The 19,888-nt window shown below is 48.3% G+C and overlaps 2 protein-coding genes across 2 annotated transcripts in view; one reads left to right on the plus strand and one right to left on the minus strand.

Moving 5' to 3' along the window:
- The window catches only part of WDR82 (WD repeat domain 82), a 36,332-nt gene extending 25,115 nt beyond the window's left edge, over window positions 1–11,217 (plus strand). Inside the window, exons 5-10 of the mRNA XM_011986284.1 lie at window positions 4,143–4,242; window positions 5,122–5,238; window positions 5,783–5,938; window positions 6,392–6,461; window positions 6,979–7,121; window positions 8,135–11,217. Of these exons, the coding sequence (XP_011841674.1) occupies window positions 4,143–4,242; window positions 5,122–5,238; window positions 5,783–5,938; window positions 6,392–6,461; window positions 6,979–7,121; window positions 8,135–8,164 (616 nt within the window). The 3' untranslated portion in view covers window positions 8,165–11,217. The remainder of the gene's footprint in view (window positions 1–4,142; window positions 4,243–5,121; window positions 5,239–5,782; window positions 5,939–6,391; window positions 6,462–6,978; window positions 7,122–8,134) is intronic.
- A 5,201-nt stretch (window positions 11,218–16,418) lies between these two features.
- On the minus strand, window positions 16,419–19,881 carry PPM1M (protein phosphatase, Mg2+/Mn2+ dependent, 1M). The gene is made up of 9 exons (XM_011986228.1): window positions 19,865–19,881; window positions 19,114–19,231; window positions 18,697–18,951; window positions 18,129–18,241; window positions 17,682–17,766; window positions 17,466–17,584; window positions 17,215–17,278; window positions 16,852–16,959; window positions 16,419–16,740 (listed from the first exon to the last, which is right to left on the minus strand). Exons 3-9 carry the CDS (start codon window positions 18,808–18,810, stop codon window positions 16,531–16,533), a joined length of 813 nt encoding a protein of 270 aa, XP_011841618.1. The 5' UTR covers window positions 18,811–18,951; window positions 19,114–19,231; window positions 19,865–19,881; the 3' UTR covers window positions 16,419–16,530.
- Window positions 19,882–19,888: the final 7 nt, after the last annotated feature.

Genomic DNA, 19,888 nt, shown 5'->3' on the forward strand with positions numbered 1-19,888 from the left:
AGCTCCGCCTCCCGGGTTCACGCCATTCTCCTGCCTCAGCCTCCCAAGTAGCTGGGACCACAGGCACCCACCACCAAGCCCGGCTAGTTTTTTGTATTTTTAGTAGAGATGGGGTTTCACCGTGGTAACTAGGATGGTCTCAATCTCCTTACCTCGTGATCCGCCCGCCTCAGCCTCCCAAAGTGCTGGGATTACAGAGGTGAGCCACCGCACCCAGCTGACCTCCTGATTCTTGATAGATGACTTTGTCCCTCCTTTTATGAGAAAATTAAGGCTGAACAAAATGAGTTCTTTCAGCTGGGCGAAGTGGTTCAGGCCTGTTATCAGCACTTTGGGAGGCTGAGGTGAGAGGATCACTTGAGTCTGGGAGGTCGAGGCTGCAGTGAGCCATGATTTTGCCACTGTACTCCAGCCCGGGCAACAAAGCAAGACCCTGTCTTCAAAAAAAAAGAGTTCTTTTAAACATCTGTCCCTTCCACCTAAATTCCTCTCTTCCTTGGAATCCTTTCCTTGAGAAAGCTGTGGTCTTTCTTTCACAAAACAAACCTTCCTCTTTCTGCTTGCTTCCATCTCCTTAATCGGCTTTTCCTTTGCTGCCTACAAATTTACTTGGTCTTTCTTATCTTAAGTCTACTTATTGACCCTATCACCCACTCCTTTTCACTATCAAACTTGAAAGAATAATCTGCACATTCCCATCTCCACCTCCTCACACATGTTCACTGTTGAAATCTTTTTTGCACTAGTCCCAGAATCATCTGTGGGGCTTTATCCAAACCTTTGTCCTTCATTCCCTGCTGCCTCTAGTTAAAACCCACTGCTTTGGGCTTTTCTTGGTGTTTAACCTCTCAATAAAACTTACTTTCCCGTGGCAGGTGACTTTTCCCATGTTGGTTCTGTTCTTGTAGTTCTTAGCCTCTGTTTTGACTCTAAAATAAATACTCTATCCGCTTTCTTGTGATTTTCTATCTCCATCGCTGATTTCATTCACCTTCATTCAGGTGGCTTCCCAAATCAGTATTTTTAGCTCATGTCTGTTATGAATTTCAGACCCACCTTCCACCTACAGGTTTTGTTTTTTTTTTGTTTTGTTTTTTGAGATGGAACCTTGCTCTGTCACCCAGGCTGGAGTACAATGGTGTGATCTTGGCTCACTGCAACCTCCGCCACCTGAGTTCAAATGATCCTCCTGCCTCAGCCTCCCGAATAGCTGGGATTACAAGCGCACACCATCATACCCGGCTAATTTTTGTGTTTTTATAGAGACAGGGTTTCATCATGTTGGCCAGGCTGGTCTCAAACTCCTGACCTCAGGTGATCTGCCCGCCTCGGCTTCCCAAAGTGCTAGGATTATGGGTGGGTGTCACCCATAATCGCCCAGCACCACCTACATGTTTTATACACATCTTCGTAGCTGTCTATTCTGTCCAATACTCTTTCCAATACTCAGGTCCAGTAGTCTGTCTGTCATTGTTACATTCTTTGGGCCAGCTTCTCTCTATCTTCCTCATATTTCTTCATCTCTGTCTCTTCCAATTCTGGCTCAAAGCATCTGTTGTCAGTGCACCCTTTTCCCTTGCCATCACATTCAGTGAGTTGTTAAACTATTTAGTTCTCCCTAGGTTTAACCTCATGTATTACTTTCTTCTGTGTTTTCTCCTTTGCTTCTGCCCTGGCTCACATACCGTGTAAGGTAAATTATTGTTAGCTCCTAATTAATCATCCCATCTCTTACCATCCTGCTTCAGCATCCTGGATTGCAGTTTGATTGCTTCACCATCTCCCTTAATGGTTCTCTACATTTTCCTTGCTCCTTCCTCTTGTAGTCAGGTTCTGCCCCTTCTGGCTCTGACCCATTTTCCCAGCATTTTCTCCTACCGTTCCCATTAAGGTGAACTCTGGGCTACTTCTTGAACATGGGCTTCATGCCTTCCTGTCTGGCACCTGTCAGAAAGGTGTCTCCCTTCAAAATCCTTTCCACCTCAGATGTTGTATCTTTCCAGAAGCCATCTCTGGTTCTCTTGGAGTCATATGGACTGGACAGTTAAAATTCCTTACACTTGGGGTCTGTCTTCTCCATGTGTTCCCTGTACTTCTCAGCATAGAGTCTTGTACCTCCTCTGAGCTCTTGGGCTGAATGCCATGGCATAAAATTACATGTCCACAATGTGTTCTGCTCATTCTGGTTTTTGTTTTTTGAGACGGTGTCTTGCTTTGTTGCCCAGGCTGGAATGCAGTGGTATGATCTCGGCTCACTGCAACCTCCATCTCTGGGGTTCAAGCGATTCTCCCGCCTCAGCCTCTTGAGTAGCTGGGATTACAGGTGCACGCCACCAGGCCTGGCTAATTTTTGTATTTTTAGTAGAGATGGGATTTCACCATGTTGGCGAAGCTGGTCTCAAACTTCTGACCTCAGGTGACCTGCCCACCTTGGCCTCTCAAAGTGCTGAGATTACAGGCGTGAGCCACCGCACCCAGCCTGCTCATTCTGTTTTATTACCTCCTCAGCATTCCCAGGAAATTTTGGCTTTTAACAATATCTTTTAAAATTTTAAGTTGAGGAGCTGGTGCAGATGTTAGTTGAGTTACATTGGAAGAAAATGTTTTTAAGTGAGTGCCTCTTGATGGTATAACCACAAAAAGGGATCAAATCAGGAATACAGTTGCTGTTAGCGTAGGCTTGTGGTTCTCTAGGTGTGGTGCCCAAATAGCAGCCTCACCCATCACCTGGGGCTAGTTAGAAACTCAGATTCTCAGACCCCAAGTCAGGCCTACTGGATTAGAGGCTCTGGGAGTAGATCCTAGCAATCTGTTTTAACCCACCCTCCAGGTGATGCTGATGCCACTTAGGTTTGAGAACATCTGTGTAGTCCTCACACATCTTGATAAGGAATCATGCTTTTTTGTGTTTTTTTAAATTGAGATACAATCTACATACTATAAATGATTCCTTTAAAAATGTACAATTTAGTGGTTTTCACTATATTTGCAGAGTCGGACAACTATCACCATTGTCTAACTTCAGAACATTTTTATCACTCCAAAGAGAAACTCTGTACCCATTAGTAATCACTGCCCCAGCCCCTACCAACCACTGATCTACTTGTGTCTCTATAGATTTGCCTATTCTAAGGCCGGGCGCGGTGGCTCACGCCTGTAATCCCAGCACTTTGGGAGGCCGAGGCGGGCGGATCACGTGGTCAGGAGATCGAGACCATCCTGGTGAACACGGTGAAACCCCATCTCTACTAAAAATACAAAAAAATTAGCCAGGCGTGGTGGTGGGTGCCTGTAGTCCCAGCTTCTAGGGAGGCTGAGGCAGGAGAATGGCGTGAACCAGGGAGGTGGCAGAGCTTGCAGTGAGCAGAGATCAGGTCACTGCACTCCAGCCTGGGCGACAGAGTGAGACTCTGTCTCAAAAAAAAAAAAAAAAAAAGATTTGCCTATTCTAGACATTTTGTGTAAATGGATCAGTTAACATCTGATCTTTTGTTTCTGGCTTCTCAAGATTCCTCCATGTTGTCGCACGAGGCAGTACTTTATTACTTTTTATTGCCAAATAATATTCCAGTGTATAGATATAGCACATTTGTTTGTCCATCCATTAGTTAATGGACATTTGGGTTATTTCTACTTTTTGGCTATTATGAGTAATGCAGCTTTGAACATATGTGTACATTTTTGTGTGGACATGTATTTTCAGTTATCTTGGGTAAATACCTAGGAGTGGAATTTCTGGGTCACATGGTAACTCTTGTTTTTTTGGAAAAACTTTTCCAGAGCAACTGTACCATTTTTACATTTTCATTAGCAATGTATGAAGGTTCCAATTTCTCTATGTCCTCACCAATACTTGTTGTCTCTCTTTTTATAGCTATGCTGGAGGGTGTGGAGTAGTATCTCGTTGTGGTTTTGATTTGCATTGGAATCATATATTTTTATTTTGTAGCTGTATTTTTTTTTTTTCATTATACTAGTTGTCTTTGTTCCAGATATGGTTGTGGTATGTGTGTTTTAGTGTGCTTCTTAAAATGGCAATTTCAGGAGAACAGATACATATATATAGGCAGAGTGGTTTAGAATTCACATCCAATTTTTGCTAATATTTTGCATCAACTCCTATTTATCTCGATGTATTGCAGGGTGGTGGCCTTGTCCATGTCACCTGTGGATGACACTTTCATTTCTGGGTCTCTTGATAAGACCATTCGACTCTGGGATCTCCGGTCTCCTAACTGCCAGGTAATGGTACCTCACAGTTATGCTTTTTGAGCATTTTCTATGGTAGGCCCTATAATGAACTCAACCTCTCAAAGAAGGGAGAAAACAGTGGTTCCATTCTGGGATCCCAGGGTCTTTTTAAATTTTGGAGAAAATCTGTTTTCTTAGTTGGTAACTGCTAAGCAAATACCCTAATCTAGTGCAGATTACATTGTACTCTGTGGCTTAATTGTTTTGGGGTTTTTGTTGTTTTGTTTTGTTTTTGTTTTTGTTTTCGTTTTGAGACCGGGTTTTGCTGTTGTTGCCCAGGCTGGAGTGCAATGGTGCGATCTCGGCTCACCGCAACCTCCACCTCCATCCAGGGTTCAAGCGATTCTTCTGCCTCAGCCTCCCAAGTAGCTGGGATTACAGGCATGCACCACCATGTCCGGCTAATTTTGTATTTTTAGTAGAGACAGGGTTTCTCCATGTTGGTCAGGGTGGTCTCCCGACCTCAGGTGATCCGCCCACCTTGGCCTCCCAAAGTTCTGGAACTGTAGGTGTGAGCCACTGCGCCCAGCCAGCTTAATGTTTTTAAAAGTGTTCCTAGAGCTTTTAGCTTCAAGGGATTTATTTTTATTTGAATTCTGTGTCTGTAATATTGTGCAGTTAGAGTTGATCAGAAATTGTCTGGAGACCTGTTTTTTAAAAGCTTCATTTTAGTTTTATGTTTGCTTTTTCTGTTCTGTAGGTAGACTGATATCTGTTTGTATGCCTTTCTTAGTTTTAATTGGGAAAAGTAAATTATATAGTGGTAGGGTCCTGGATTCATTTTTTTCCCCATTGTACTAGCAGTCTGGTTGTTCCAGGTGTGGTTGTGGTATGTGTGTTTTAGTGTATTTCTTATTTCTTTTCTCTTAGGGCCTCATGCATCTGCAGGGGAAGCCAGTTTGTTCTTTTGATCCAGAAGGGTTAATTTTCGCTGCAGGTGTCAACTCTGAAATGGTCAAACTTTATGACCTTCGTTCTTTTGACAAGGTAAATCTTTGATTATGGCTATCTTAATATTATGGTGAAATACACATATAACTGCTTTTTTTTTTTTTTTTTTTTTTGAGACAAGAGTTTTGCTTTTGTTGTCCAAGCTGGAGTGCAGTGGTACAATCTCAGCTCACTGCAACCTCCGCCTCCCAGGTTCAAGCGATTCTCCTACCTCAGCCTCCCAAGTAGTTGGGATTACACATGCCCGCCACCACGCCTGGCTAATTTTTTGTATTTAGTAGAGACGGGGTTTCACCATGTTGGTCAGGCTGCTCTCAAACTCCTCACCTCTGGTGATCCACCCACCTCAGCCTCCCAAAGTGCTGGGATTACAGGCGCGAGCCACCACGCCTGGCCCTGTAAGAGCATTTTCTACAAAAAGAAAAATATGGTAGATATTAGAGAGTGGCAGAGAAGTAGCTCATTCTCTGCTTTCCTTAGTCAAAAAAAGAATGTAAAGGAATAGGATGGGAATTGGCTCTAGCAGAAGAAATTGTTAATATGCCTTGGGCCTGGCGCTACTATTTTTTATCTTTTGCAGGGGCCATTTGCTACCTTTAAGATGCAATATGATCGAACTTGTGAGTGGACAGGACTTAAATTCAGCAATGATGGCAAGCTCATCCTCATTTCCACCAACGGCAGCTTCATTCGTCTCATTGATGCATTCAAAGGAGTGGTGATGCACACGTTTGGGGTGAGCTGATGGCCTTCAAGCATGGCTGTTTCCATGCTTATACTTCCTATGCTAAGAATTATGTTAGCTGATTGGTGGAGACCAACAGTTACTCTTGACTTACTCATGAAGGCATGCACTTGTATTTTTTCTTCCTGCTCATTGAACTTACCTCCCTTGGATTCTGTAGACATTCATTTCTCACCAAGTGACCCAAGTTTGGTATTTAGATATAAAATAATGTCTTAAAAATAAAGTTTTCTTGCTCCCTTGAGTGTACCTTGAATACAGAGTTGAAGGTGGGAGTGGATTGTCAAGGATGGCAACCACATTTGAAAGCTTGGTGGTGTAGTACATGACAAGGAAAGGGTTTCATGGAAAGGAAGGTGATGCATGTGTTAAGTTAGTGTTTGTAGGCAGCTGTTTTTATTAACGGCTCTGTAACAACAAAAGAACTGCTCTGTTTTGTTTTAGGGTTATGCCAATAGCAAAGCTGTCACACTGGAGGCTTCATTTACTCCTGACTCTCAGTTTATTATGATTGGTGAGTTTCCTTTATCCCCTGTGGGGGTTATTTCTCTGGTACTATGCATTTTTTTGTTTAAATTATTAACTGAGACATTATTATCTATTTGATAGATGTTCTCAGATTTCTGTATAGCACATTATGCCAAGGACATAGTGTCTTTTAACTGCCCTGACTGGACCAAAATTTGAGTTAAACTCTACAAGCACTACCTTATTAGTAATACTGGTGTCCTGGTGTAACCCTACATTCAGTCATCTTAGTGGCTGCCTGTCGGTAGGGTAATGGTATTCGGCCCCTTTTTTAGATGAGAAAACTGAAGTCAGAGGGGAAGTGACATGCCTGTGAACAAATAGCTAGGGTCAAGATCAATTTCCAAAGTGTTCTTCCTTCACTGCCTCTCGTCCCTCTCAAATTTGCCTGAGGGATGGGTCCTAAAGCTTGGCCTATCCTCAGACCTCAATCCATGTCTCATTTCCAGTTGTCTTTGCATTGTGTCTTGAGCTGTTACATTTTCCTTGAATATCCTCTTTAGGTTCAGAGGATGGCAAGATCCATGTCTGGAATGGAGAGAGCGGTATAAAAGTAGCTGTGTTGGATGGTAAACACACAGGCCCGATTACCTGTTTGCAATTCAACCCCAAGTTCATGACTTTTGCCAGCGCATGTTCCAACATGGTATGTGAACAGTAAGAGGTGTCTGCCACTCAGGGACCCTTTCCAGTTGAGGTGGTGGGTGCCTCAATAAGCACAGCAAGCTGTGTTCTATGTAGGTAGATTACAAGCATCCAAGTACATGTTTCTCAACTGGTGGTTTCCCTATTTCACCTCCTATTATTTGACCTCTGGCTGGGCTGGTTTTGTCTTTCATTTTTATTCTCCTAGAAGTGATCAGGAATCACCTTTGAGCTCCAAGGAAATCATAGGCCAGTTTTTGCTCTGGACTCTAATTTTAGGTCCAAACTACCTGGGCTATGCTTGGCAATTTTTTTGCTCCTTAAAATACTCTGAACTGGCCTATTGTGGTTTCAGTTTTCCATTCCTGTTGGTTTATGCCAAATTCCCAGAAATTTCTACAGTTGGTCATAACTCACCACTTAGAATTAACTCCAGACCCTTGTCTCTTCCTAGATAATACTAACAGAATAAAGGATCAGTGAGTCTCAGCTCCGGTTTTCCCTTGTGATCTCCTAAACCTGCCTGGGTATTTGGGGATGAGACTTCATTACTAGCCTATCCAGAACACATTGCCCTCTTGCTTTTTTTTTTTTTTTTAACCAAGAAAAAAATATTAGAAGAAATACAGCAAAACCATCCAGTTCCTTATTTTTTACAGTCCAGGAAGGAGAGGACCTGTTGGAGGTAACCTGGTGGATTAGCAATGAGGCCAGGTTACCTATTCACCCACCTCCCAGGCAGCACTCCTTTTTTTACATTCCTTTAAAAAAAAAAAGGGGTGTGCTCTGGTGGAAGGTGTTCAGTGATTATTGGAGAAAAACAGAACCAGTTTACTTTCACATAGAGGGAAGAGTGTTTCTGTCTCCTTAGAGCATCAGGGTTAGTTGGTCAGGAGGGAGGACCACCACAGCCATTGGGGTTGGGCACATTTTTGCTGTGGGGTGAGATGTGAATAACCCTCGGCAGTGAGGAGATGCTTGGCTTTTTAAAGTTGATTTATGTTCTCTTTCTAGGCCTTTTGGTTGCCCACCATTGATGACTGACCCTGATGCTGCTCGGCTATTTCTGTACAGTGAGGGCGGCCAGCAGGAAGATACTCAGAGGGGACTGAGATAATAGTGGGATTGGATCATTTGACTGGGCTGGAGAACATCCTTTTACATGGCCTTCCCATGGATGTGCTGTACATCTGCTCAAAAGAAAATAATTACTTTGATGAGCGTCTTCAAAAGGACTCTTGGTGCAACAGACTGAATTGGAACTCAGCTTTTCTAGCTGTCACTGCACCAAGCTCTGCTAGAGGAGCGACTGGACTCACGATTTGGTATAGTGGGGCTCTCAAGCATCTTCAATTTGAATGTACATTCTGCTGAGGAGCCAGTGAAGTCATCAGTTCCGCACATCCCTTCTCCTACCCCCCAACTGCATGGGAAGTCACAGTCCTGGTTTTGAAATGCTCGGGCAGCTCAGCCGCTTGCCCTCACCCTGCATGTCTTGTTACTGGGTCTCCCTGTGTACTTGTGGCATTATCCACAACCATCATGTTTCTTAGGTGCCAAACATTTACAGAAACATTTTCATATATCTTGGGGTCAGAGAGAGGGACAGATACAGAAGGAAGTCATGCAGTTAGTTTCTGCAGTTAGTCGTGTGAGACTAGGTGGTCGGGCAGGCCTCAGGCTGTCGGTGTTGGGTGGGAAAAGACCCAAGGGCCTGAAAGGGATGGAAAGGGGAGGGTAGCGGGAGGGTAGCAGGTGAGTTCCTAGGGCTGGAAGGTTTAGCAGCAGCCTGGTACAGTGCCCTGTCATCAAGACAAACCCACAGTCCTCCTGGGTGCCTACCAAGCTTGGTTTGTACAAAAGCAAGGTGGGAGTCTATTTTTGTACATGAGATACATCACACTTTCCTGTGGGCCAGTATTGTGAAGTGAGTCTGAGTTGTTTACACTGATGCCTTCCCTGCCCACCACAAATTGTGTACATAGTCTTCAGATGATACCACCCCTTTCCCCGGCTCCCAACTAAGAGCTGGTTCTAGGTCTGTGTTATATGTCTTATTTAGCCTTTTTATATATGACCTTTGATTTCTGTTGTTTGTATTTTAGCACCTTCATTTAAATACATCTGTGTGCATACAGATATGCATATATGTGTGTGCGTATGCATATATCTCTCATCTGTAGTTTCTGAGAGTTCAGCTGAAGCAGATGGAGTCCTGCAGCCCAGGAGACACATTGCATCCCTGCTAATAGTGTTTGCCACAAGTATTAGTGAATCTTCCTTATTAATGTTTTCATTTCAGAAGACTGAAGCAAAGCTTATAGTGTTTGCTGTTTCCATGGCAGCTAAGTGAGGGTCTTGGGATGACTCACTGTATTCCTCAAGCTGCACTTTGGGGCCATCTCTGCAGTATTAGCCCCCTTTTTGCTTGGTGGTACTCTTGTCTGTGCCTGTGTGTGTGTGATAGTCACTCTTGCATGGCTTCCATGTCTGGGTTGTGGCATTTGGGGATAAGGTGCTGGAGCCACAGCATTTTCAGTTTGTTTGAGGCCTTGTTGCCAATGATAGATCACTCCCGTTGACCTGGTATGCCTGCTTGCTTGCTGCTTTTCCTTGCTTTCTCTTGGATGAGGAAGGGACTCTGGTCAGGCCCAGGCTGAGTGAGATGAGCTGCAGCTGGCTCATGGCCTTCTTAGAGCGGAGAGAGTGGTCTCTCATTTTACTAAGTTCCTAAACAAACATTTATACAGGCAACACTCCTTGCAGATCCAGAAACTGAGGCACAGTAGGGTTATGACTTGCTCAAGAATACGTAGCTTCTAGGGAGTAAATCAAGGCATCACAACTTCTGTTCAGCGGGCAGGAATAGGCTGTGAATTGCTAGCACTTTTTTTTTCAAGCAATTACTTTTTGACTTGTTCCTCCAACGGAAAGTGCAAGAGGCGTACACCTTTCCCAAATGTAGACTAGAATCTGCAGGATGCCACCCACTGTATAGCTCTGCTTTCCCAGAGAGGAAGAACTTTTAGAAACCAAATGATCTTGTTATTGCCCACCCCTGGCTTTTCAGGGTAGAAAATTCATGATAGGAATGATTGTTAAGAGAATGCTTGGAACCGTGGGTTAACAGGAAAGGCTACATAACTTCACATATCTGCAACCAGAGCAGCCACCAAGCATGACTTACTCAGCAGCAGGAAGATGATTGTATTTGAATTCCTGTGTGTCCAAAACTGAGGCACCATGTTCTTTGAAAACATGCCACCTCAAGGCTGAGCACAGTGGCTCATGCCTGTAATCCCAGCACTTTGGGAGGCCAAGGCGGGAGGATCACTGGAGGTCGGGAGTTCGAGACCAGCCTGACCAACATGGAGAAACCCCATCTCTACTAAAAATACAAAATTAGCCGGGTGTGGTGGCACATGCCTGTAATGACAGCTACCCGGGAGGCTGAGGCAGGAGAATCGCTTGAACCTGGGAGGTGGAGGTTGTGGTGAGTTGAGATCGTGCCATTGCACTCTGGCCTGGGCAGCAAGAGCAAAACGCCATCTCAAAAACAAACAAAACATGCCACCTCATGGCTTGTATTGTTGGGCCCTGTGGTTGCAAAGCTGCCTCCTGAGTTAAGGAGGAAAGGGAAAAGATATAGCTGGAAGTGAGTGGAAGAGATGCTGAGGGCTGGGGCTGCACAGATGCTCTCAGCAGAGCTAGAGGTGCTCGAGCCCTACTGGGGATGGATGGGGAGTGGGGCAGCGGCATTTGCTACCTTAGGAATCAGGGCCAAAGCCACTGATGTTTATTTGACAGCAACACTGCACTGGGTACTTAAAGAAATACTTAAAGAAATTATTTCCTGTTGCAATTATAATTACTGCTTATTAAGGACATTTTGGGAATTTTAGAAAGAATCAAGTTTGCCACCCAAATGCTACCACTGTTAATCTTTTGGTGTTAAATGTTCCCCCTAGACATTTCTGTGCATAGATTTTTGGTGTGTTTACATAGTCATTATTCTACTGTATATACAATTTTATGTCCCTTTTGTACTTAACATATAAACATTTTTTCCATGTTACAGTCTTAAACAGAATTTTATGACTGCCTTCTCTTTGATGTGAGTTTCTGTAGCATTGTTTTCCTGGTCCCAGAGCTGGAGGGAGGCTTGGGTTTTCTCCTATTAGTTCTCCTGGCTCACACTGCAGCTTGCTGTAATGCTGTGTGGATGGATTGCTGGGCTCTCTGGGATTGCCTCTGACTGCCCCTTGGTAACTTAAGATTTATGGGCTGGTGGGAGGAACCCCTAGAACCAACCTTCAACCCCAGGCTGTAATAGCCATAGAGCCAGAAATGACTGACTGGGAAAGGCAAGCCTGAGCCAGCCTGAGTCTTTGGAGACTGTCTGGCACTTATCTCAGGCTGCCTTGCATCCCCTACTGTTTACCTCAACCCTTGACCAGACTGACAACCTCTAGTTGGAATATGTTTTGTCCTGCTAGGCCCTGGCTTCAGGAGGGCAAGGATATGGGAGTCTCTCTGAGGCCCTGGCACACAGTCTGGCAGAAGGTAATTGCTTTGGTAACCCATCAGGCTGCTGCTCTAGCTCAGCATCCTCAGAGCTGTAGAACCTGCTTCCTGCTCTTGCTTCACCCTCTCTGGATCAGCGAAGAAAACCTCGGGCCTGCTACATTTTCACATTGCTCATGGGACTCTGCGACAGTGGCAGAGGGAACATCCTAGCTTGTGTGTGACAGGCCGTGCATAGGCTTCTCTGACACAGACTGTACGAAGGAAGAGACCCACTCCTGGCCTGATGGGAGGACTGCTGCCATGTTCAGCTCTGCTGGGAGACATGAACAAGTAGGTAAGCATGGCTGCCCTTACAGCAGCTACTCCAGTCTCTGGCCTGCTCGCAACTGAAAGACCCACTTCACCCACTCCCCAGGCTTCAGCGTTGTGATGTGAGGAACAACAGCAGGCCGGGTGGCAAGCTAGGCAAGCAGGCTGTGGGGGCGAGCTGGCTCAGCAGTTGATGTGGGTAAGAGAAGCAGGCACAGGATGCTGCCCACACTTTTTTTTTTTTGTTTTTGCCCAGGCGGAGTGGTGAGGTAGTGGGGGCTGTGGTGAGGAAAGAGGAAGTGACACTCCTACAGGCTGGTAGGATAGCACTCAAACTGCCTGATTAGAAGAGTCCTGGTGAGACTACCATAGGGCCCAGCTGTGGACAGGTTCAGCCCTGAAGTCCTGCACTGTGGAATACAGCAGTGGGAAATGTCTGATGCAGTTTTTTGAGTCTTCCCTGGAGAATGTGTAGGAAATGAAATCTACAGTTAATGGGTAGGAAAGGGGGTCTGGGGCCAGGTGCAGTGGCTCATGCCTATAATCCCAGCACTTTGGGAGACCAAGATGGGTGGATCACTTGAGGTCAGGAGTTTGAGACCAGCCTGGCCAACATGATGAAACCCCATCTCTACTAAAAATATTAGGTGTGGTGGTGTGTGCGTGTAATCCCAGCTATTCAGGAGGCTGAGGCAGGAGAATCACTTGAAGCCAGGAGGCTAGAGGTTGCAGTGAACTGAGATTGCACCATTGCACTCCAGCCTGGGTGACAAGAGTGAAACTCTCTCCAAAAAAAAAAAAAGCCGGCGGGGGTAGTGGTGGGTTCTGAGAGCCTCTCAGTTGAGTTAATTATACAGGTTTTACCATTGACTCTGCGACCTGTTGGATATTCTTTTTGGCTGCAATTTTGGGCTGTCAGTTGCCTGGTAAGAGAATTCACATAAATTATAAAGTAGGAGTAAATCAGGGAAGGGTCAAGTAAAGCTGAGGTCATGAAGGTGGCTGCCTTGTAATTCAACAGATACTTCATGAGCACTTGAGCTTTGGTACGTTCTAGTTGACAGCATAGTAGTTGTTTTTGAGACAGAGTTTCGCTCTTGTTGCCCAGGCTGGAGTACAATGGTGCGATCTTGGCTCACCGCAACCTCCGCCTCCCAGGTTCAAGCGATTCTCCTGCCTCAGCCTCCCAAGTAGCTGGGATTACAGACATGCGCCACCACACCTGGCTAATTTTGTATTTTTAGTAGAGACAGGGTTTCAACATGTTGGTCAGGCTGATCTCAAACTCCCGACCTCAGGTGATCTGCCTGCCTCAGCCTCCCAAAGTGCTGGGATGACAGGCGTGAGCCAGCATGCCCGGCCCCATTTTTGTGTGTGTGTGTGTGTGTTTTTTGAGACAGTCTCACTGTGTTGCCCAGGCTGGAGTGGAGTGGCACAATTTCCGCTCACTGCAGCTTCCACCTCCTGGGTTCAGGTGATCCTCCCACCTCAGCCTCCCGAGTAGCTAGGACCACAGGCATATATCACAATGCCCAGCTAATTTTTTGTATTTTTTTTATAGATACGGGGTTTCACCATGTTGTTCAAGATGATCTCAGACTCCTGAGCTCAAGTGATCTGCCTGCCTCAGCCTCCCAAAGTCCTGGGATTACTGGCGTGAGCCACTGTGCCTGGCCAAGATGACAACATAGTCTTTTTGGATTAGATGAACTAAGCTGCTTATTAAACAGCAAGCCCTAGGGCCCTAACTTTATCCAGCTAATTCTAGCTTTACAGAAATTTGCATTCAAAAGTAAGTGAAAAAGTCACAGTGTACATCTGTAATTCCAGCTACAGGCTGGGAGGACTGCTTGAACCCAGCAGTTTGAGACTAGCCTGGGCAAAACAGACCCTGTCTCATTACTTTTTATTTTTATTTTTTTGAGATGGTGTCTCGCTATGTCGCCCAGGCTGGAGTGCAGTGGCACAATCTCAGCTCACTGCAACCTCCGCCTCCCGTGTTCAAACTATTCTTCTGCCTCAGCCTTCTGAGCAGCTGGGACTACAGGCGCGCACGACCACATCCAGCTAATTTTTGGATTTTCAGTAGAGACAGGGTTTCACCATATTGGCCAGGCTGGTCTCGAACTGACCTCATGATCGGCCTGCTTCAGCCTCCCAAAGTGCTGGGATTAAAGGTTTGAGCCACCATGCCTGACTTTTTTTTTTTTTTTTTTTAAGTGAAAAGACCACCCTTCCAGTATCTCAAACCCATAGCCTACAAGTAAGTACATGGTGGCGCACGCCTGTAATCCTAGAGAAGCTGAGGTGGGATTATCACTTGCATCCAGTTTGAGCCAGTCTGGGCAACAGACCCTGTCTCTACAAAAAATAAAAAGTTAGCAGGGTGTGGTGGTGCATACCTGTGGTCCCAGCTACTCGGAATGCTGAGGTGGGAGGATCACTTGAGCCCAGGAGGTCAAAACTGCAGTGATCACACCACTGCACTCCAGCCTGGGTGACAGAGTGAGACTCTGTCTCCCCCCGCGCCCCGCCAAAAAAAAACTAGTGTGGTGGCTCATACCTGTAACCCCACCACTTTGGGAGGCTGAGGCAGGTGGATCACTTAGAGTCAGGCGTTCAAGACCAGCCTGGCCAACATGGTGAAACCCCATCTCTACTAAAAATACAAAAATTAGCTGGGTGTGATGGCGCATGCCTGCAGTCCCAGCTACTTGGGAAGCTGAGGCAGGAGAATGGCTTGAACCCAGGAGGTGGAGGTTGGAGGTTGCATTGAGCCCAGACCGTGCCCACTGCACTCTAGCCTGGGTGACACAGCGAGACTCCATCTCAAAAGGAAAAAAAAGTGATGGTAGAGACTTCTGTTTCCTGGCCAAAAATTCTCTCACTGGGGCTCACCCAGGCTGAGAACTAGGGAAACTGCAAAGAAAACATAGTCCTGATTATGTGCAGGCTTACAAGGTAGAGCTAAAACTAATCCACTGGAAGGTAACAAGAAACAGCAATAGGTATCCTTTTTTTTTTTTTTCCTTTTTTGAAACAGGGTCTTGCTGTCACCCAGGCTGGAGTGCAGTGGCGTGATCTCCACTCGCTGCAAGCTCCGCCTCCTCCCGGGTTCACGCCATTCTCCTGCCTCAGCCTCTGGAGTACCTCGGACTATAGGCAGCCGCCACCATGACCGGCTAATTTTTTGTATTTTTAGTAGATACAGGGTTTCACCGTGTTAGCCAGGATGGCCTTAATCTCCTGACCTTGAAGTCTGCCCGCCTCGGCCTCCCAAAGTGCTGGGATTACAGGCGTGAGCCACCACACCCAGCCAACAATAGGTATCCTTAATCCAAGCTGTACAGCAATTCATGATTCACAAGTCTCTTCTGTAGAAAACATTTAATAATAGGGAGGTGATGGAACAACAAAGCAAAGGCAGTGTTGGGGCATCAGACCAGGGCAGGGCTGGAACTAGGGAGAAGCAACCAGTTAGGAGGCAGGCTACTACAGGTAACAAATGGAGAGCCCTCTCACCCAGCCAACTCCAAGAGTTCCTCTAGTCCCTCGTGCTTTACCCCAGACTTTAGCCCCAGAGCCTGTTCCTCATCTCCAGCAAAGAATAGCAGGGCAGGACCTGAGTTGGTCTCTTTTCAGGGGCTGTCTTGAAGATGGCTGTTTAAGCAGACACGAGGCTGCCCAAAGGTTTCTACAAGCCACCCTGCGTGGACTTTGGGGGTTGTTGAATGCATGCTCTGACATCCATTAATTGGAGACCTGGATCTAAACATGGGTTAGCTGCCCATCCTGGCATCTTTGGCTAATACCCTTAGCCTGGGTGCCCCTGAGAATGATACTTTGGGCTGCTGAAGATCCTGTCTGAGGAACCTCACATGGGTTTCCTAGTTAACTTGTAAAGTCACTCTGCCAGAGGTTATCACCGCAAAAAGCAGGACCTGGTGGGCTGGGCTCTCCATACCCTTCCAGCTCTGACTGCCTGGCATAAATGTTCCTCTTGAGATGGATGTGTGTTGAGGTGCAGGGAGAGCGCTGGGCTGTGGCTAGGGATAGGGCAGGCAGGATTTGCTCTTGGTCACACTGGAGGGATGCCCAGACCACACCCGGGCACTGGAGCAGTTCTGGGATACAGTGTCTGAATCCTCAGTGGCCACTGCTCTCTTGGCCCTGACTGTGCAAGGGAATCACGAACACAGAGACGTCATCGTAGGACACCTGCCCTTCCTCTGTGGGACTGTCTTCCTTTCCCTGCGTGCTGTGTATCAGCATCTGGGCCAGCTTCAAGAACCTGTGAAGACCATCCTGCAGATAGACTTCAGGGGCAGAGCAAAGGGGCAAGGCCAGCCCTCAGGAGAACTCACTGCACAAGGCTGGACATGGGGACCCAAGCAGTGCAGTCCGACTGGGGACCAAGCAAGCAGCAAGCCTGGAAGGGCCATGGGCTGAACCACAAGAGGCTATATCCAGGGATTTTTGGAACCCTAGTCTCCCCTCCTCCTCCAAGAAGCTTGAGACAGCCCTGATCCTGGCCAGCTGCCAGCTCATTGTCAGTGCTATCTTCTCAGCCATAACTACTTGGGCTTGCTGCTGGCACCAACCCAGGCCCAGGCAGGTCCCCAGCAGCTACAGTACCTGTGTGGGTCCTCTTGGTTCCCAGGGAGGAAGCTCCGCACCAGCCATGCCACCTGCTCGTTGGACAGGACATCCCAGAGTCCATCAGTCGCCATGACAACCACATCATCCTCCTGTAGCTCCAGCTGGCCCACATCCAGCACAGTCACCTACAAGTTAAGCCTGAGGATCTTGCACACTCCCTTCCCGACTCCCAACAGCCTCACTGTCCGCCTTTCTGGGCAAATGGAAGCTGGGTTGGACAGCGTTTCCCCCCTTACCTGTGGGACAGAGAGCAAGAAGGGCTTGAGCTGGATGTTCGTGTCTAGGACTCTGAGCTGATGGTCTCCCAGCCCCCGGGAGACAGCCAGTGTTCCTAGTAACCGAGCCTGAGGGAAAGTGAGGTGTGAGGTGATGGCAAATGGCTCCAACAAATGCACAAGTACCAGGCCCTAGCACTGCAGAGCACACAGGGAGAGGTGGACTGTGGCCCTTGGAAGCCTTAGACTGAGAAAATTCCTGGACTCAGAGCAAATCCCAGGCCACCAGCCACAGCTACCAGCAAGAGGCAAAGAAAGGAGCTCCTACCTCTGCAGGGGACAATGAAGAGGGATTCTTGGGGTTAGGGGGTGCCAGGCACTGACCTGCCTACCCTGTCCATGGATCAGTGGGTACTTGAGATCCGATTTCTCCACACGTTTGTAGCTCCTACCAGAAGCAGAGCCAGCATCCATGCAAGCCCTGTGCCCCATCTCATCTTTCCCCAACTCAGGGCCCAGCTATCACACCCTCACAGTGCCCACCCTGCCAAGGTAGAGGGGGGCTGCCCCAGGCCATACAGCTGGGACTGGATCCCAGGGGTCTCCCTTCCCACCTGTCCACCATCCCCACTCACCAACCACTCATGTGGTGATCCCTGAACAAAACCTTCTGTCCCAAGTCATCCCCCTTCAGCCGCCGAGGGAACTCCAGTCGGGTGAACTCGCCAGCCAGAAGCTCAGGGTAGACAAAGGCCTGGGGTGGGGAGGCTGCACTCAGGTCATACTCACTCTTGTGGCCCTGGACCCAGGAGTTGGGGCTTCACAGCCTCCATGCTGCCAAGGGCACCTACCAGCTGCTGGATCCGCTGCCGCTCAGTCTCTGGGGTGAACTCGAAGCTCAGTGGCCGTATCTCATCTCTTCGCACCAAGATGGCCCTGGATTGAGGAGAGAAGGGAGAGGTCTAGGAGGGGGGCTCCACCCTCACCCATGGCCACCCTCCTACCAGTCCTTCCTCCAACCACCACGACCCAGCTCTGCCCATGATGATTCCTTAAAGCCCTCCATGACTACCTAAGACCTGCAAGGGTGAAGGCTTAGCCCTTTAGCAGGGCCCCTGAGGTCCCCATCCTCCCCAGCAGCTACTGTCCACCCTCACACTCAACACATACCAAATACACACAATTCAGCCAGTCAATCCTTCCTACTATCCCTCCACTTCCAGCCACCTTTGCTTGTCCCCATTGCTGCTTGTGCTCTCCCCATCCCACCCTTGCCCACCTTCCAAGGGGTGACTCACCTGCTATCCCCAGCATTGGCCACGTACAGCTTTCCCTGCAGTGACACAGCCACCAGGGCTGTGCAGCCGCCCACCTGGCCTGAGGCCTCCAGCTCCCGCCCGATCACCTCGTCCTGGGGCAAACCAAGGCCACCTTAGCTGCTGCCTGTTCTGCCACCATACTACTTTGTCTCTCGATCCCCACCCTACCCGACAGTTCACTTCTACTAGCAGGCCTGACAGTCGCAGCCCAAAGTCCAGCCATGCCTCCAAGATCCCTGCAGTCAGGAGATCTAGACAAGGGAAGTGCTACTCAAAATAGGAAGAGAAACCAGCCACTGCACCAAGAACCAAAAGGGTATTCAATTAGATGATGCAGGTAAAAGCACTTAGCACACAGTAGGCGCTGGATAAAATGAAAGGGGTTATGCTGACAGTGATGGCTGTTAGTAACAACCCAACCAACCCAATCTCATCCTCCCAATCCAAGGATCTGGTGTGATGACCATGGGTATACAGAGATGCCATTTCCCGAGATCCCTAGGGGCAAAATCTCCACTTCTTTCCCAGCCAAAAGCCACACACTCACACATTCCTGAAAGGCACTCTCCAATGCCCCGATCACCAAGTCTTCTGCCCTGATGCCCTTTTCCTCCACAAACTGAGGGTCACTGGGGCAGATGCAGCGGCCATTGAGGTGCATGGGGGGCTGAGTGGCCACCAAGCCCTCTACCACGGCCTCCAGCTGCCGGCGCAAGCAGGAGTGCAGGGTGTTGGCAGCCAAGATGGCTGCTGCAGGACCGCCGTGCCCATCGAACAGTGCCCAGTAATGGCCTGTCAGGAACTGCACAGGAAGGGCTCAGTGTCAGCCTCTGCCTGACTTCCCCAGTTGTCCCCTGACCCACCCTGAACTAGAACATGGGACAGCAGGGTAAGAACCTCAGCCTGCAGGTCGTGGCCCCAGCCTGTAGGAGGGATTCCAGTCAAGAACTCAGGCTGCGCTCACCTCCTCTGGGCACAGGGTCAGCCACTCTTCTTCAGCCCCAAATTCACATCTCCGGATGCACAGCTTCCCACAGGCGGCTTGATCCTCATTGAATTCAGATTTCTCTGCATTGATAATCCTGAGGCCAGGAAATGGTAAGCGACCCTCCAGGGACACACCTATGTCCCCATGGGCACAGGGAGAGGACCCCTCCCTCTGGGGCAACAGCTCCCCAGTGCTGTCCCTAACACACACTTAAGACAACCACGATGTAAGCTTCCTAACTTCAGTGGCCTCATGGTTAAGGTAAAAGTCAGGGCCCAGCTCCTCTGGAGCCTACCTGGTGACCCTGGGCTAGAAGGTAAGGGTATGTTGCCATTCCTGTCCCCTGCCCTGTCGCAGCCCAAAGCCCTGTCCCATACGCGCAGGTCATACCCAGGGTGAGATGGTGGGGGTAGGGGGCGAGGGGAAATCTCCAAAGTCCCGAATGCTGGAACTCTACCGAGTCTCTGGGCCTCATCTTGGAAGCCCCTGGGCTGCAGGTCCTTCCCGACCTCCTGTCTTCTCTGAAGGGGAGGTCGGAATCCCAAGGAAAACGCAGGGTCGGGATGATGGGGACGTTGTCAGGATTCCGAGGAGAGGGCAAGAAGGGGCTGTCCACAGGTGGGTGGGGGCTGTCACTCACTCAGCTTCTCCCGCTTTCTAGGCCGGCGCAAGACCCGAGGCGGGCTCCGGTCCGGGCCCGAGCCAGGGGTCGGGGAGGGGCACTCACTCGGCGTAGCCTGCATTCCAGGGC

Source organism: Mandrillus leucophaeus, unplaced genomic scaffold (assembly GCF_000951045.1).
Source record: "Mandrillus leucophaeus isolate KB7577 unplaced genomic scaffold, Mleu.le_1.0 Scaffold296, whole genome shotgun sequence".
NCBI classification, from domain to species: domain Eukaryota; kingdom Metazoa; phylum Chordata; class Mammalia; order Primates; family Cercopithecidae; genus Mandrillus; species Mandrillus leucophaeus.